This window comes from Microcebus murinus, chromosome 2 (genome assembly GCF_040939455.1).
Source record: "Microcebus murinus isolate Inina chromosome 2, M.murinus_Inina_mat1.0, whole genome shotgun sequence".
NCBI classification, from domain to species: Eukaryota; Metazoa; Chordata; class Mammalia; order Primates; family Cheirogaleidae; genus Microcebus; species Microcebus murinus.
In genome coordinates this window covers 95,277,880-95,297,468 of record NC_134105.1, presented here as the reverse complement: position 1 = coordinate 95,297,468, position 19,589 = coordinate 95,277,880, and the positions used below count along the sequence as shown (strand labels likewise).

The 19,589-nt window shown below is 35.2% G+C and overlaps 1 protein-coding gene across 2 annotated transcripts in view; it reads right to left on the bottom strand.

Annotated features, from left to right (window-relative positions):
- The window catches only part of MAN1A2 (mannosidase alpha class 1A member 2), a 163,468-nt gene that overhangs the window by 127,898 nt on the left and 15,981 nt on the right, over positions 1-19,589 (bottom strand). For both annotated transcript variants that reach the window (XM_020284491.2, XM_076000012.1), the window contains exon 2: positions 215-470. In XM_020284491.2, coding sequence (XP_020140080.2) covers positions 215-470 — 256 coding nt within the window. The remainder of the gene's footprint in view (positions 1-214; positions 471-19,589) is intronic.

Genomic DNA, 19,589 nt, shown 5'->3' with positions numbered 1-19,589 from the left:
ATTATAATTAATATTGAGAAAGAGACTTAATTCCAGTCCTTACTGCCAACTTGGAAAGTGAACTACAACTATGACCCAAGAACAAACAAGATCACAAGATCAAAGTATAAGAACATAGACAATGAGAGTGAGAGAGAGTGTGTGTGTGTGTGTGTGTATGTATCTCCAAATACATATCCAAAACCACTCTATAACATAAATCTCAGCTTATTACCTCTTTAATTTTTTCCCTTTTCTCTCTTATGTCATTATCTTCTGGGTCTCCACCATTTATTCCTACAAGGTTTGGAATAGGGACTGGTGGCAGTGTCTTCTTCTCTTTGGTCTTCATTTCTTGGACTACCTTATTTTTCTCTGTCTGAATTTCTGCTCGAATTTCCTCTCTTGACTTTCTTAATTTTTCTTTTGCTTCTTCCAGGGCCTTCTCATGGTCAGCTCGAATTTTATTTCTCAGACGTTCTTCTTCTTCCCTATGAGAAGACGAGAACAAAAAGGCTGGTTAAGAGCAGGCCTTCTTAAGAACTTCAATCTTTAAATATAAAACTTAAAAGGTTCCTCTATCAAGCCCTGACAGTTGTTTTCTTCTTTTGCCATTAAAAGGCAAGAATTATCAGTGAGAGAGACTCAGGTCTGTCCAAAGAATAGAATAAATATAACTTGGTATGAGAAAGAAAATGAACCTAGGATGCTGAAGGGCAAACACTTTACACAGCAGAGAAAGAGGAAACAAAGTTATAATTTCAGGGTAAATAAGAACAGAGAAAACAGCAATGAGTAAATTATTACAGACATATGCAAAAATAGAGACCAATAAAAACTAAATGGAGGAGGGAAAATAAAAAATAGAATTAAGCATCAGAAAGGGGGGGATTATAAACACAGGGCCAATGAAAAAGCTAAGAGGGAAAGATAAGAGGATGTGAACTTTTTCATTTATGTAGTATAGTATTTGCTTTTAAAACTTTAAAATTTGAAAATAGCATAGCTTACTGTCAACCATTAATTCCTAAATCAGTCAATGATGACTACTCTAAGGGTAAACAACTAACTCAACAGTGACCAGAGTCACCTTTCCAGAAATTTAATTCAAAATCTGCAGATGGCTAGACTTATAACATTGCTGAGGAGAATGTAAACTAATGTAAACTTTTCCACTCTGGACAAGTGGGTGTTTTCTTAAAAAACTAAACATGCAAATATCATAAAACCCAGCAATTGCACTCTTGGGTATTTATCTCAGAGAAATGAAGACTTATGTTCACACAAAACTTATATATAAGCCAGTCACGAAAAGATAAATACCATATGATTCCACTTACACAAGGTACTCAGAGAAGGCAAAACCCTAGAGACAGAAAGTAAAATGGTGGTAGCCAGGGGCTTGGGGTAGGGATAATGAGAAGTACTGTTTAATGTGCAGAGCTTCAAGTTTGCAAGATGAAAAGAGTTCTAGAGATGGATGGTAGTGGTAGCTGCACAATAGGAATGTATTTAATACCACTGAACTGTATACTTTAAAATGATTAAGATGACAAATTTTATATTAATTCTATTTTTCCACAACAAAAAAAAATGGGGAGGAAGCCTATGCGCAAATGTTATAGCAGTTTTATTTAAAGTAGGTAAAAAGTAGAAACAATCCAGATGTCCTTCAATAAGTAAATAATCTGTGGCATATCCACACTATGAAATAGTACTCAGCAATAATAAGTGAATGATTGATACACACAACTGAAATGAATCTCAAAGGCGTTATTATGTGAGTGAAAGAAGCCAGTCTCAAAAGGTTGCAACCTATATGATTCCATTTACATGACATTCTCAAAAAAGTCAAAAATATAGGGATGGTGATTAGATCAGTGGTAGCCAGGAGTTATGGATAGAGGAAGAGTTAAGCATAAAGGAATAACACAAGGGAACTGTTTGAACGATAGAATTATGATGTATAGGTATTATCTGGATGATAGAATTGTTACGTGAAGAATTACAGGGGTAGTTACATGTGTAACCCATAAACCTGTGTTAAATCATAAACCTGTACACTAAAAGAGAAAAATATCAATTTAAAATACATAGCCGGGCGCAGTGGCCCACGCCTGTAATCCTAGCACTCTGGGAGGCTGAGGCGGGCAGATTGCTCAAGATCAGGAGTTCGAAACCAGCCTGAGCAAGAGCGAGACACCGTCTCTACTACAAATAGAAACAAATTAATTGGCCAACTAATATATATAGAATAAATTAGCCAGGCATGGTGGTGCATGCCTGTAGTCCCAGCTACTCGGGAGGCTGAGGCAGCAGGATTGCTTGAGCCCTGGAGTTTGAGGTTGCTGTGAGCTAGGCTGACGCCAGGGCACTCACTCTAGCCTGGGCAACAAAGCGAGACTCTGTCTCAAAAAAAAAAATAAAATAAAATAAAATATTAAAATAAAATGATAAATCTTCAGAAAAAAAGAAAATTGGATTGCTAACAGTGAGGGGTGCTAATAAAGAAAACAGGAGAGAGAAAAGGGGGAGAAGGGGGGACAGCAAGGTTAGAGAGTCAGGTACACACACACAAGTTCATCCAGTAGGGAGGAAGAATGCATGGGACAAACCTACAAAGATTCACAGCGCACCAAGTCCTCTTAAAATGGGGCCTACCTCTCTTAAGATAGAATTGGCAGAGAGCTGTACCCTCTCTCTACTCTCCTGCCAGTACTGGCCTTTGTCCATGTAGCTAGAATAGTACTCATATCCAGTGCACCTTTAATTTCTAAGGTAAACCTACAGACCCTAACTCCTGAATTCTTCGTGTGACACCCAAACTCAGAGCCTAGGAAGTCACCCCAAACAGCAGCCTTCAGCACACATACCTATACTGAGTATAAGACTTAGTCTTGAGTTCTGATAGTGGTCTGTGGCCTGTTAGGAAACGGGAAGCATGGCAGGTGGGCAAGAAAGCCAGGGAAGCTTCATTTGTATTTATAGTTGCTCCCCATCACTCGTATTACCGCATAAGCTCCGCCTCCAGTCAGATCTGCAGAGACATTAGATTCTCAAGGGGAATGAACCCTACTGTAAACTGCACATGTAAGGGATCTAGGTTGCACACTCCTTATGAAAATCTAATGTCTCATAAACTGAGGTGGTGATGCCTAGCACCGGGGAGCGGCTACAAATACAGATTATCATTAGCAAAAACGTTTGCCTGCAAAATAAATGTAATGCACCCAATCATCCCGAAACCACAGCTGCCCCCAGTCCTTGGAAAAACTGTCTTCCATGAAACCAGTCCCTGGTGCCAAAAAGGTTGGGGACGACTGTCTTAGTCTTTGGAAAAGTGGACATGAGGAGAGACTATCTGTTCAGGGCCCTCTTGGTGTTTTGTTTCTAAATGGCTTGAAAACTGCTCAGAGTTCCTAGAAACAACAGGCTAAACAACTTCAAATTCCCAGGAAGCCCCACAACTACTCCACTCCACTCCAGTTCAGCTGTTTCTCTGTGGCCTCATGAGGGCTCTGCCCTGATCACACCGCCTACATGGCCTCCCTTCGCAAAAGCTGAGCAGTCCTTTATAAAATCCTCCTGCAAGACCCGAACAACAGCACATAAGTATAGGGAGCAAAACTCCTGAACCACAGTCTCTTTTGATTACAACTGTTATTTTTTAAAATACACATATGTGAACAAGAACTCAAATGTAACATGCAAAAATGAGCATGCAAAAGGAACATTATTCTCTTAGAAAAAAGCAAATTTTAATCTTTCCCCCAAGCTTCAAAATGGTGTATCTAATAGCGTTTACTTGAGGGCTCCACTTAACATATCCAATATAGACAGTTACTTCTAGTCCCTAAAACCCACTTTTCTGCCAGTCTTCTTTATTCTAGTAAACAGCAACTTGACTATTATTTACCAGGGTTCTCAAATCAAAAACCTAATTTTACTTCTCTCTCATCCTGTAAATCAAATTCAATAGCAATTACTCGCATTTTACCCCCTAAATAAACACTTCTTCAAAGCTATCTGCTTTGCCCTGTCTCCAACACTACCAACTGTGAACGAGGCTACCATCATGCCCTACCTGGACTAGTATAATACCCTTCCAATAGTCTGCACATATTCACTCTGGCCTCCCAGCAAGCTGTCCTCTATCTATACTATAGATCCAATGAGCTTTCTGAAATTATACAGAATACACCACCCTCTCACTGAAATACTTCATAGCTTCCCTTATCCTAAGGAATTTTATTATGGCCTATTAAGAAATCCCATATGGTGTGCCTTCTACCTACCTCTCCAACTTCATCTCACACATAACTTCCTCTAGTTCTCTGTGCTACAGCTATAGGATTTCTTTCAGTTCTTTTATATGCCATATTTTTCCCCACCGGTAGCCCCTTATGCATGACGTTTCCTTTACTTAGAACTCTGATAACTCTTTCTTTACCTCCAAGTCATTGATCGGTCATAACTTCTTCAGGTATCTCCTAGATTAGATAAATCTCCCTAACATAATTCTCATGGCACCACACATACACCTTAGTACTTATCACGTGATTCTTTGATTAATTCTCTTCTCCTGATAAGACCGTAAGCTCCATAAGTTCAGAGGTTCTATGTGATTTCTGTTCCAACATATCCTTCAATGCCTCACACAACATTTGGCATATAATAAGTGCTCAAAATTATTTAAATATAGACACAAATTCCAAGACCCCATCTGAAGTAATCATGATATAGACAGTCTATGGACCATCTTGAGGTGACAGTCAAAAGAGCTATAAACAGCAATTCTGACTTCAGTTTAAGAACCATACATGCATATTAAATATTAAAATCCATATTAAAATTCATGACATGGTGTTATGGTGACACCCTAAGTGTTATTAATAACATTGTCATGTGATAGTTTTCTATTTTTATTTACTATTCTTATTAACTAAATGCTAGGATCAGTTATTCTTCCACAAGGAAGATATATTTGATAGCAATATGTATATGTAAACAATTTACATATTTTGCAATTTGTATAATTATTTTTAAAAATAAAAATTGAACCCTCTAAATTTTAGCACTCTAGAATAAAGCCCCAGTCACCTTATCCCACTTCAGTTATTTTTATGGCTGCCAAAATTTGTTCATGAAAACCTATACTGTTATGATATTGTGAAGAGCCTTATTTAAAAACATTTTTAAATCAAAATAATCTATAAATTTATTTACATTTGTCCCTCAAAAGGCACTGTTTAAGAGTTTAATGTGTACACCTACCATTTCAGAATAACCATCATCAACTAGAGTGCAAAGAAAGAACTAGTCTAGTCCTTAAGAGAAATTCCAGAGTCCCAGAAATTCAATCAAACCTCCTGTTAGCTGGGTTCCAAGAGGAATCATTTTGTAGCTGGCGAGAAGAAAAAGAGTACTTAACCCAAAAGTTAGGAGACAAAGATTTTAGTTCCAGCTCTACCCTGACTCACCCTGCAACCTGGCACAGTCACTAAAAAACCTCCAAAATCAGTACCTTCATCAACAGAGATAAGAAAACAGATACTACTACCTTGACTATACCAGTTTACAAGTACTGTAATACTTATTACTAAGGACTTTTACTTACTTTGGATCCACTAGTTTATCCAAGGTAAGTAAAAGTACTTAGTAAATTATAATAATCCACATACACATAAATCATTATTTCCATTCTTCTACTCTCTGTTCCAAAATACAAGGGAATATAGAAATCCTCACAACTGCCAAAGCAAAGAATGTTCTTTATTTCCTTTTTTCCTTATGAGTATCTCTTCACAATAATCATTTAGTAGCACTATGAATTTTCTAGCTAGTTTTCTTCCCTATATTACTCAGAATTTTATTTTTATTTTCATCTCCGTTCAAATGTCTTCTCAAATGTTGCTTTAGCCGTCAAATTTATAGATTTTTAAATTAAACCAGCTGAGTCACCTCTTTTGGGCTTTATTTTCATTTGAATGATCTTTCTTTTACTTACATATTTTTAAGATTTTTTTAATTTTGATATCGTCAACAGATAACCATGTTGGATTTCCACCTGTAAATATCTTTTCCTTTTTGCCAGTGGTTTATATCTTCCTGTGGCATACAGAACTTGGCCTTGCCCAACAAGAAGTCCAGGCATTGTCCTCTGCTTTGGGGAGGTAATCTGTCATACTGGAGAGAGAAGTGCCCTTGTTTATGGTGGGTGCTGACCACACCAAATCTTCAGGTAGGGTTGGCCACATCTAATAGTCTTAGGGAAGCTGGCCATGTCAGAAACACCAACAATGACTTAGGATGAGGGCTCTGAGTCACACAATATCAGTCCATTTGGAGACTGAGTTCAACCACATAGGCAATCAAGCAATTGATCAATCATGCCTACATAATGAAGCCCCCTTAAAAACTCTAGACACTGAAGCTCAGGTGAGTTTACCATGTTGGCAATACCCCATGTGTACTGTCACACATTGGTGCTGGAAGAACATGTTCTGACTCCACAGGGAGAGGACACCAGAAGCTCAACATCTGGAATTTTCCTGGACTTCATCCTACGCAATTCTTCCCTTACTGAATTTAATCTGTATCTTCGGTAATCCTTTCACGAGTTAACCGTGTTTTCCCAAAAATAAGACCTACCCATAAAACAAGCCCTAGCAGGATTTCTAAGCATTTGCGCAATATAAGCCCTACCCTGAAAATAAGACCTAGTGATGGGCGTGGCTACACAGCGTATCTGCACAACCTATGCATTTCATCGCCGAGCGGTAAAATAGACTGGCAGCCCTTCTCATCTGCCCCATGAGAGTTCTATTGCTCGACATGAGAGATTGGAGCCAGTGGTTCTAAAAGAAATAGAGTCGCAAGAAATTCAGGATGGAATTTGGGGTTTGGAGAGTTATGAAGATGTTCCAGAAGAAGATGACTTAACCATATTTGAATAAATGTAGATTGTTGTACTGTACTTAAAAAAAAAAATAACACATCCCTGAAAATAAGCCCTACGTTGTCTTCTTGAGGAAAAATAAATATGAGACCCTGTCTTATTTTCTGGGAAACACGATAAATAGCTTTCAGTGAGTTTTGTGACTACCTAGCAAATTATCAAACCTAAGGGTAGTGCTGGAAGCCCTCTGAATTTGCAGGTGGTATCAGAAGTTGGAGTGGTCTTGTGAAAGACAGAGTACTCAAACTTTAAAGTTTGGCTGACACCGGGTACCTTCCAAGGCTTCTAATAAAATCTAGCCTTAAATCTACAAATTCTCATGATATTTCAAATTACTCTTTACAACTGTATTTTTAATATTTAACTCACTTTTGGATATCCCATAAGTAACATAAGGTTTTGTTTGTTGTTTTTGTTGCCTTGTTTTATTTGTTTTTTATATTTTGTCCTTTGACACATCCCTGGGCCTTGAAAAGCAAAGGCAAATGACAACAAAACTAGTAATTGTGGCTTACATGTACCAGGCAATGGCTTAGTCAATTACATAGATTATCTTACTTAATTCTCATACCAATTTATGAGATACTCTCTATTAAACACCATACCATTCCACCTTATTATGAAAACACTAAGACACAAAAAGAAAAATTAAGTAATTTGTTCAGGGTCATAAGCTAGTAAGCAGAGAGCCTAGCTACAAACAAATGCATTTTGACTTCTTAAACACTATGCAAATATTGCCTTTCACGTAAGAGATGAATTTTATTTAAGAGTTTGTCTCTTACTTATGATGCATATACTGGTAACTGTCTCTCAGTATCCTTTCTTTTTCCTTAGTCCTAGAGGTCTCAAGTTTTAGCAGGGCACATGCTTCTGCTAAATAAAAACTCTACTTCTCAGCTTCTCTTATTGAAATTGCCCTGCAGAATTTATATGTGTGATCAGAAATTAACTTCTATCTTGCTTAAGACACTGAGGCTCTTGTTAGTATCTAAGTGTTGAGTTGACAGAAATAAATAACAGTAATAGATTTCCTTCTCTAGTTAGAATATTTAAATAAATCATGTTTGGAAGCACTCTAGATGACCCTGAATTACATAGAGACACACAAAATTCCATCGAAATTCTTATATGGCAAAAATATAGGTGGATATAAATATTGCCCTTTATATTCATCACTCTCTACTTCTCTACTGGACCTTTACCCTTCACCTACAAACATGAAGTCTCACCAATCCTTTAAAAATAAATAATCAAAACTCCCCTCGAAGTTGTCTCCACCTCCACCTTCACTGATGTCCCTTTTCCTTCTTTTTACCATTTTAATTTTTCAAAGAGTACTACACTTGCTGTTTCCACATCCTACATTTCACATCACTCTTCTATCCACCACAGTTAAAAACTGCGAGCTAAGTTTATCTTTCCTTTGAAACTCCCTCTTCCTCAAACCTGTCTTTCCAATAGGCCTCTGATCATTGGCTTTACCATCTTCAGTGCACCCAAAACATGTTGTATTCCATTCTTGGGGTCACTTCTGGTCTTCCTCTCAGTCAGTAGAAACAGAAAAAGTGATAAAATTCATTCCTAATATTAAAACTTCAAATCAAAGGAGAACTACTTCAACCTAATAAAAGGTATCTTCCAAAAAATTACAGAAATATCATTCATTCTTAGTAGTAAAATTATAAAAGTGATTCCCTTCAAAATGAGAGAAAAAGACTCTAACATAACTTCTAAATAATTGAACTAAAAGTCTTAGTCAGCAAAAGAAAATGAAAATAATAAAATATAACAAAAAGGAAGTTTTAAAAAACTGTCTTTTTTCACAAGCACTATGATTTCTACTTAGAAAACACAAAAGAATCTACAAATTATTATAAATAAGGGTGTAGCAAGAAAGGAAAGGAAACTACCTAGCAGACAGCAGGTACTCAGTAAATGTAATTTCCTTCCCTTCCTATCTCTTGGGTCCCATTTTTTCAGACTCCATGCAACCAAGCTTCTCTAGATACATTCTTTTTTCTATGGTAATACCATTGTTTACATCAGCTTTCATGCACATCAATAACTTCTTTGCTAAGATTTCCAGGCCATGTTCTTCTGATTCAGAACCAAGAAATACGCCAGCCCTTAAAGACTTTGGCAGATAACTATTCTCAACCACTGTAAGTGAATTTTACTAAACTGACTCTAACTAAGCTCTAAATTCTAAGAATAACTCACCATTCTCTGATTTCCTGACTAAAAAATATGATGAATCAACAATGCAATGCTATCTTTTAAAGCATAAGTGACAATGGCCTATATTATTAAGGGTTTTTTTATGACACAGTTGGATATTACTCCTCTCAAACATCCAATATTTTAATAATATTCAAAAGAAACTTCAGAGAATCTAAGAAAGCACACACGCGTGCACACACACACACACAGTTGAAACAATTATGTAAATAATTACTTCTATACAACATAGGCTGAGAATGGTTTTAGGAAATGACTATAGAATAGTTAGCAACTGGTACAGAAAATACTAAAACAGCATTCTACACAGCTTAGTGGCAAGTGCCCAAAGAAATTTAAGACTTTCCCACTCCCCCAAAAAATGCCACAACTTCAAGGTCATTAAGGAAGAACTCCTTAAACCTGGAAGTTAACTAAGAGGTAAAATAGTACCAACTATTATAAGGGAGTTGTTCACAAATTTGGTCTAAGATGATTCTCAATAGCAAATGAATGTACTCTCTTAGTACAAAATAACACTGTTAAACAAATGACAAGGAACTTTATGAATGTTATCATTGTAAGCCAAATCATGTACTTTCCAGTGTACTGACTGTAGTTAAAAATCAAACAGGACAAATTGTATCACTTTTGAGCTCCCCATTCCATAAGAGTGAATCGCATTCTTGAGACCATATGTTAAGAGAAGTCCAACTCTTTCTCAATACAAGTAACTGGTCAGTCACATAAAAGAGAATAAAAGCCAAGTTCTGAGAAATCCATTGAACCTCAAGATTTTATGCCAAATCCAACAACTTTGGTCATGTGATTCCTAAAAAATACCACAAACTTTAGCATTCCCATTTTAACAATGCAGCCCATGGACCATCAACACAAATTCTGTCTCTGTTTTAAAGTTTAGTTAGGTATAGGTCATTTCTTTGACTATTAAAAGATTCTTTTTCCACATAGAGTGCTGTTATAGATTACTCTAACTTGGGTTGTAATAGGATTTCAGTTTGCGTTAATGGTAATTTCAAGTTAAATCTACAGTTACCAGTCATTTTTCAGCTTAACTCAATGAAAATAAACCAACATTTTCCAAATGTGAGGAGCACTGAACTAGGCTCAAGGAATACATTATTTGTCCAGAGTTCACAATTTAATGAATATATAAATAAAGTAAGCACAAAATGGGTGAATCACAACAAAGGAAGTAATTATTGGGGACTGTTATAGAAAAGGTAACATACACTTAGAAAAAAATAGCCATTTGCTAACCATACAAGTATGACTTGAAAGCAGATTTATAGGAAAATAGCAGAAGAAATACATAATCTTCAAATAGAAATTAAAAGAATAGGAGTTTGCCAGGCAAATTAAAATGATTAGGGCATTCTAGGCATAGAAAGCATAGTATACAAAGACAAAGAAGTAGTGACACAGCATACTATTAATAGTTAGAAAGTAATCTGGTATAGCCACTAAAGGACCATGTGCAGGGTGGGGGAGAGTGCAGTAAAGTAGGATAGACCGAGCATAACAAGGAAGCCTGAGAAGACAAAAACTCAATCATAAACAGAACTTACACTGTATCCTGAGGACAAAAGCAATCACTAAAGCACTTTGACCCCAAAATGGCATAATTGTACTTAAATCTTGGAAAGCACACCTCCTCAGGACTGATGTGGAAGCTGGGAAGAGTAGGAAGGGAAATGATACAAGGCTCGAAGTAGTAAAAGGAGTTAGGAGTTTATAGCAGCCCCCAGGCAAAAAATGACTAGGGCCTAATAAAATTCACCTAACACACATATGGAAAAGAGGGAACAAATATAAGAGACCATAGAAAGGTAGAACCAATAAGTTTAGGTAAGTGATTAAACAGGAAAGAGGAAAATCTAATGTTGATAGATTTTTTTCACTACACCGACTATCCATTAATTGGACAGAAAATAAATAAGGAGGAAAAGTTGATTTGGGATAAAGGGCAAGAGTGAGAAAGATAAATTAGCATGACTTTAGACATGCTAAGTTTAACAAGTCACCAAGCACATTGGTTCAAATGTCCAAGGCTGAAGACATTTGTGAATCATCAACCTGAAGGAGGCAGTTGACCTGAAGGAGGCAGTTGACCTCCCAGCTAATTAACTATACACTTACATGGGTAAATTTTATGATATGTAAACTATACCTCAATAAAGATTTTTTTTAGGTGGGAGCAGCTATATTACTATCAGTAGCTTTCACAGCAGGGATAAAGAGGATCATTTTATAATAATGAGGTCAATACATCAAGAGAATATAGCAAGTTTATATATAGCAAGAATATAGCAAGTTTAATATAACACTAAACATTATACATTTAATGACAGAATTTCAAAATATGTGAAGCAAAAGCTGATAGAAATGAAAGAAGTAGATAAATTCACAATTTAATACCCTTCACACAATAATTGATTTTTAAAAAGTACAAGGAAAACTAGTAAGGACATAAAAGACTAGAACAACCCTATCAAACAACTTGAACTATAACTGACATTTATAAAACACTCTGCCCAACAACGGCAAAATGTTAAATCTTTTCAAATGCAAATGTAACACGTACTAGTACAGACTTTTCTGAGCAATAAAACAAGTCTCAATAAACTTAAAAGGATTCAAACTATACAAAGTATGTTCTTTGCTGTAATGGGATTAAAGTGAAATCAATAACATGGAGGTATCTATATAATCTCCAAATATTTGGAAACTAAATTAAAACACACTTCTCAATAATCAGAGTCACAGAAGAAATCAAAAGTAAAATTAGGTGATGGTTGCATATAACTATGAATATACTGAAAACCACTCAATTCTACACTTTAAATGGATGAACTGCATGGTAGGTGAATTATATCTTAATGAAGCTGCTTTTAAAAAGAGAAATAGTAAGTGCCTTGAACTGAAAATGGAAATATCAAAATTTGCACATGAAACTAAATTAATTCTTACACAGAAATTCATAGCACTAAATGCCTATAGGAAGAAAAGAATCTATTTTGGGTGAGGGAGATCTTATATTGAGAACCTTAGGTTCCAACTTAAAAATAGGAACAAAACCAAAAAGAAAATTAAAACCAAAGTTAGCAGAAGAAAGGAAATAATAAAAAGCAAAAAGAAATAAAATACAAACAGAAGAATAGAGAAAAACCAATGAAACCAAAAGCTAGTTCTCTGAGATCAATAAAATTGATAAATTTCTTGTAATATTGACAAGAGGAGGGAAAAAACAGAAGCCACAAATTACCAGTATCAGGAATGGGGGAAGTGGCATAACTACAATCCTACGAATATTAAAATGACAGCAAGGAACTATTATTAACAAGTTTTTATCAAAAATTCAATAATTTATTAAATACATTTCTTGTTTTAAAAAAAGTACCCAAGTAACTCAAGAAGTGAATTTAATAGTCCACAGCTTGTATCTTTTAAAGAAGCTGAATAGGTAGTTAAAAACCTTTCCACAAAGTAAATTCGGGTTCAGATGATTTCACTAGTGAAGTCTACCCAGCATTTAAGTAAAAATTAATACTAGTTCTATCAAAACTCTTCAGGACACTAGGGAAAAACACCTCCAAACTCATTTCATGAGGCCCAACATTACCCTGATACCCAAACCAGACAAATAAAATAATAAATATAATTAGAGACTAATATCCATCATGAACACAGAAAACTGCTTCTAGGATTAATAAAAGAAAAATATATAATGACAAAGTGATGTTTAACATACAAAAATCAAATAGTGTAAAACTTACTATATTAACAGACTTAAAAAGAATGACCCAATGATCATCTCAATGGATACAGAAAAAGCATTTGACAAAATCCAATATTCATTCCGAATAAAAACTCTCAGTAAACTAGGAATGCAAGTGAACTTCCTAATCTGATAAAAGGTATCTATTAAAAACCTACAGCTGATATCATACTTAATGGTGAATGACTGAATTCTTCCCTATCAAGATCAAGAACAAGAAAGAATGCCCACTCTCAGTACTTCTATTAACAATGTGTTGGAGGTTCTAGCCAATGTAACAGGGCAAGAGAAAAAAAAAAAAGGCAGGCAAATGAGAAAGAAAGAAAGAAATCTGTATTTATTTACAGACAACATCATCATGTTAAAATCCTATAGAATTTACAAAAAAAAAAAAAGCCACAAAATATGAGATTTAAAAGATTACTGGATACAAGGTCAATATTCACAAACCATATGCAAAGAACAAAAAGCAAATTGTTTAAAATGCCACTAATAATAACATTAAAAAATGAATTACTTTAGGAATAAATTTGAAAAAGACATGCAAGACCCGTACAGTGAAAACTACAAAACACAGCTAAAAGAAATTATAAATAATCCAAATAAGAAGATATACCATGTTCATGACTCAGAACACTCAATATTGCTAAGATGCCAAGTCTCCCCAGATTGATCTATAAATTCAATGCAATCCCAACAAAATAGTAGGCTTTTATAGAAAAATGAAAAAGTTGACTTTAAATTTATATGAAAATGTGAAAAACCTAAGCTAGTCAAACAACTTTGAAGAAAAAAAAACAAAATTAGAGAAAGACTACCTGATTTCAAGACTTATAAAGTGACAGCAATGAGGACAGTGTAGTATCGGCATAAAAATGCACAATTAAATAACAGAACAGAATAAGAGTACAAAAAGACTCATACATATATAGTCACCTGATTTTTAACAAAGACACAAAGGCAAGTCAATGGAAAAAGTAATCTTCTTCTGCACAAATGGTATTAAGACAACTCAATATCCAAAGAATATAATCAATGGAAATTGTCTTCTCCAAGAGTGTATTCTGACCTCAAAAACAAAAAGCAACCAAAAAAGAATTGTTCCAATCTGGGATCCACAAAGGGCTAAGATTCCCTGATGATAACACAATAAAGATCCTTGAGATATTTTGCATATTTCAAAAGTCTAATGAAAATCTTATATATACTTAGGCTATATTCTACAGACTAATTTATAAATATCAAACAACTCTACTTATATGGTCCGTATGGTCAGAGAAACTTGAACCCTATGTGATCTGGAACAAGTTAAATTCTATGCCTTAGTCTCCTCAGCTGTAAAATTTAATTATCTACTATATATTAATAGAATTGTATGTCAAATGCCTTGACTTCTGAAGAGTATCTATTTTGCATTTAATGAGACAATTCTTCTCTGGGGCAAGGACACATTCTTCATCATCTTTAAGCCTCTAGCAACTAGCAATTAATGTTTATTGAAATGACCAATAGTTCTCCTCCCTACCTCTTTAAGTTAGAAATAGATAAAGACTGGTAATACTGGTTCTTTACTGCTTTTATGCCTCTCTGACGAAGCTGTACACACTTTTTTCTGTTAAAATGGAAAAGCAAATATTATCTTCTTTTCTCTAAACAGTGGAGCCCAGATTCCATGTCCCGCAATACCTATTTAAACTAAGGACCCAGTCTCCCCTTACCAGCCCTCATTTCCTGCCATCCCAAAAAATACTCTATGCTCTAGGTTTTGACCATCCCCTAAACATATTCTGCAATTTTATACCTTTCAGACTATACATGGTAACCTCTCCCCTGGAATCTTTTATTTCTCTACTTCCCAGATGACTTCAGGGTCATTCTTCAAAAACTCCACTCACATGTTATCATTATCCAACGTTCTCCAGATTTCCCCATAACCCTTTATTATATATAAATCTTATTTTCATATTTATCATTTTTCTGTGAGCCCTTTAGCACTTTGAGTACAGGACAGTATCTTACTCTGTATCTCCTCACTGTTTGGAACACAGTACTCAACTATTTAATGAATAAATGAATGAATTATCACATGGAGAGCCAATTTAATTCTCATATGTCAGACTCTATTACTATAGGTTTATTACCTTCCTGATCATTTTAATTGTTTTTTCTCTCGTGTGTCCTGTTTTTAATCAAGCAAATTTTCACCAATTATTTTCAAGAGGAAAAACAATGTTTTGTCAATGCACTTCTCTTCCTTCAGGCTTCCCTATAGCCTGAGATTAAAATCTAATCAATAATAATGCAGACACAGGAATAGCTGAACTGTATTTTTAAAAACTCATTATAAAACAAATATTATAAGACCTCTAAATTGTTTTGTTGTAGTTTAAAAACACATAATGAAAAAAATACTAAAAATCATTACCCCAGCATACAGATTCTAAATAAAATAAAGCCTGGCACTCCTATAATGAATCATAAACTAAAAACGGTATAAAACCCAAATGAAAAAGAAGAAACTATCATGCACACAGTAGCTCCCTCCTCTTTGACTTCAATATCTTATCAGACTTTTGTTGCATTTTTTGTCTTACAGAGTGATTTGCTATTACAAGTAGTCCTATTTATTGACATCTTGAAGTATAAAGGATAAAAGTTAGAGTAGAGTATCACTGTAAAGATTCTCCCAAAAATTCATATTTTCATCAAAAGTTACCATTAAAAGGAGAGGAGGCACAGTGGCTCATGACTGTAATCCCAGCTACTTAGGAGGCTGAGATAGGAGGATCACTTGAGCCCAGGAGTTCAGAACCAGCCCAGGCAACATCTAGAGATCCCATCTCTAAATTAATTAATTAATTAATAAATACATAAATAAACGAGAGAGGCCAGAAAGAACACTGATATACCAGGTTACTGACTACAAGAAATCATCATCAGTTCAAAATAAAAAGTCACCATAGGTCATCTGTCAACACATCTGTGTGTGTGTGTATATATATATTATATATATATATATATTTTTTTTTAGTTGTCCAGCTAATTTCTATTTTTTTTTAGTAGAGACGGGGTCTCACTCTTGCTCAGGCCGGTCTCGAACTCCTGAGCTCAAACGATCCACCCGCCTCGGCCTCCCAGAGTGCTAGGATTACAGTTGTAAGCCACCACACCCAGCCTCTATTTAATTTTTTAAGGAACCACCATACTGTTTTCCACAGTAGCTACACCATTTTACACTTACACAAGCAATACACAAGAGTTCCGATTTCTCTACATTCTCATCAACACTTGTTATTTTGTAATTTTTTTTTATAATAGCCATTCTAATGGGTGTGAAGTGATATCTTATTGTGGTTTTGATTTTCATTTCCCTAATGACTAGTGATGTTGAGCATCTTTTATGTGCTTACTGGCCATTTGTACAACATCTCTGGAGAAATACCTTGCAAGTCCTTTGCCCACTTTTTAACCAGGTTGTTTGTCTTTTTGTTTTTGAGTTATAGGAGTTCTTTATATATTCTGCATATCAACACTTTATTAAATATAAAATTTGCAAATATTTTCTCCCATTCTATGGGTTGCCTTTTCATTCTGTTGATAGTGTCCTTTGATACATAAAAGTTTCTAATTTTAATGAAATTAAACTTATCTATTTTTTCTTTTGTTGTCTGTTTTGGTGTCATATCCAATAAATTACAAATCCAGTGTCATGAAGCTTTTCCCTCAGGTTTTCTTCTAAGAGTTTTATAGTTTTAGCTCATATATTTAGGTCTCTGACCCATTTTGAGTTAATTTTTGAATATAGTGTTAGAGCCAGACTTTTAAAAAAATTTTTATTTTACCTTGAAAAAAATCAAGTCTCTGGAACTAAGGAAAGAGAACAGCAAAGCAAGGAAGTGAGAAATAATGCTCAAGCCAGACAGTGAAGCAAAGGAGGGCAGTAATAACATATAGCCCCTCATCTAGATGATTCACATAACCTAATGTTTCTCAAATGCACTATTAGCATTATGAGGAGGATAATTCAATTCTTTGTTGTATAAAATCGCCAGGGCACTATGGGATGTTCAGTATACCTGGCCCCCATTCACTAACCATCAACAGTGCCCTCATCCCCATCATTCTGACAACAAAAAATGCCCCCATGGTTCCAAGCACCCTCTGAGGGGTAAGCAGTACCAACCCCTGTTATAAACTCCTGAACAGAAAGTGTTAAAGAGGTAGAGTTTTGAAAGTCTATTTATATCTATATTTCCAATTAGCACAGCACAAGTAAGAACTTCATGCCCTTGTTTTATTACAAGTCACTGTAATAACGTTTAAGGTTCTTTTCAGTTTACTTTATGTTTCTTAAGCTGCCAAAACATTCAGGAATCCATTAGTATACTGATAGCAGAATCCCTTTTCTTTCTACAAAAGCCAGAAAGTTTTAAGATACTTAATCTAACGGCTAGTAGCAAGGGCAAGGGCCTATCACCTATGTGTAGGCAATTAGATGCTCTGGCTGGAACTATACACTTGAAGCAAGTGATGTAAAGAAACAAGGACTCAATTTAAAAAATCACTCCGGAAGCAGAAGCATCCAGTGTCCAGAGATAGCAATGCCATAACCAGTGCTCAGTGATCACTAGCACTGACAGTGGTATCCTAACCTTTCCTTAACCTTCACTGTGGATCTGTGTACCTGGCTTCATTTAATGCTTATTTTCTAAACCTAATTCTCCAGAGTTTAATTCTGAAAGCAACCTAATATCCTTCCAACAAATATCTTTTTTGCACACGTTATACAATTGGTTTCTATTATCTGTATCCAAGATTCCTCTCCCACAAATTTTTGTAATGCAAACAGAAAAGTATTCTGGGAATAAGACCTAAGCACGTGCCTTTAACTCATCCCCTATCAATTTTGTTAAGGCAATTCAAACAATGTAGAATGGAAAACCCTGACTCACCAACACCACTGAAAAATAGAGAAGCATCTCACCTCCATGTTTAAAACTCCAAGTTACTCTGAATTTGGGAGAGATAAGAACAAGGTGGAATGCAGGAAGGTAGTAAATCACCTCATAATTACTATTTATTATTACACACTCAGATAGAAGGCACTTTTGGGAATCTGGGAAGAGACCTGGGAACTAGCAAGGCACTCATCTATACAGCCTGCTCTCCTGCAAGGCTATTCCCATGCCAGAGTTAAGAAACGGTATACCCTCCATCACAGGCTAAAAAGGCCTGCCTTCCTCACTCCTGGAAGGGACCCTAGTGCTGCTTACCTACCTGGGGGAAAACTATTGCCAAAAGACACTACAAGTCATAACATTCTGCAAGGCTCTCCTGAGAAAAAGCCATTCCAACAGACATCCATTTTGCCTGAGGTGAGCTGTTGGCTCTAATTCCACAAGGAAGAATTCAACTCCAATTCTACAAGGACGAGGTCCCTCATAGACTGCTCCACTCATTGAAACCTAATCAAAGTCCATACACTAAAAAATGAGGAAGCCAGACAGCATCAGTGAGTAAATCAAAATCCTCAATTCTAAATCCATTTTTCTATACGATTCCAAATCCAATCTTCTATACTCCATGCTTCATGATGATGGGGTTTAAACTCTGCAAATTACATCTTCCATTTTTTAGCTGATTTCCTGTTAGGTTCCACCAATAGGAAGCACTAAAGAGAGATTTGAAAGCACGAAGATGGCATCTTAATAATCTGATTCTAAAATCCTTATGGAAGTCAATTCATCAAGAAGATATAACAATTACAAGCATATACACACCAAACAACAGAACCCCAAAATATATGAAGCAAGCACTGTCAAGACTGAAGGAAAAAATAGACAATTTTAAAATAACAGAGATTTCAATACCCCATTTTTAAATAATGGGTAAAACATCTAGAAAGAAGATCCATAAAGAAGGAGAAGACTTAAACAATACTATAAAACAACTAGACCTAAGAGACATATGCAGAACACTACCCAATAACAACACAATACACATTCTTCTCAGGTGCACATGGAACATTCTCCAGGACAGACCGTATTTTAGGCCACAAAATAAGTCTCAATAAACTAAAAGAGATTAAATCATACAAAGTATATTTTCTGACCACAATGAAATTAGAAATCAATATTAGAAAGAAAATGAAAACTCTTAAATATGTGGAAATTAAACAACACATTCTTTATACAATCAATGGGTTGAAGAAGAAATCATATGAGAAATGAGAAAATACTTAGAGATGAATGAAAACAAAAACAATGTACCCAAACTTATAGGATACAACAAAAGCAGCACTCAGAGGGAAATTCGTAGTAGCAAATTGCCTACATTTAAAAGATATCAAATCATAATGTAACTTTACAACGTAAGGAATTGGAAAAAGAAGAGCAAACTAACCCAAAACCTGCAGAAGAGAAAAAAACAATAAAAATTAGAGTATTGATAAATAAAACAGAGAATTATAAACAATAGAATCATAAAAACCAAAAGTTGGTTCTTTGACAAGATCAACAAAATAGCTAAACCTTTAGCTAGATGACAAAGAAAAAAAACTGACTCAAGAAACAACAAAAAATCTGGATAGACTTATGACAGGTAAGAAGACTGAATTAGAAATCAAAAACCTCC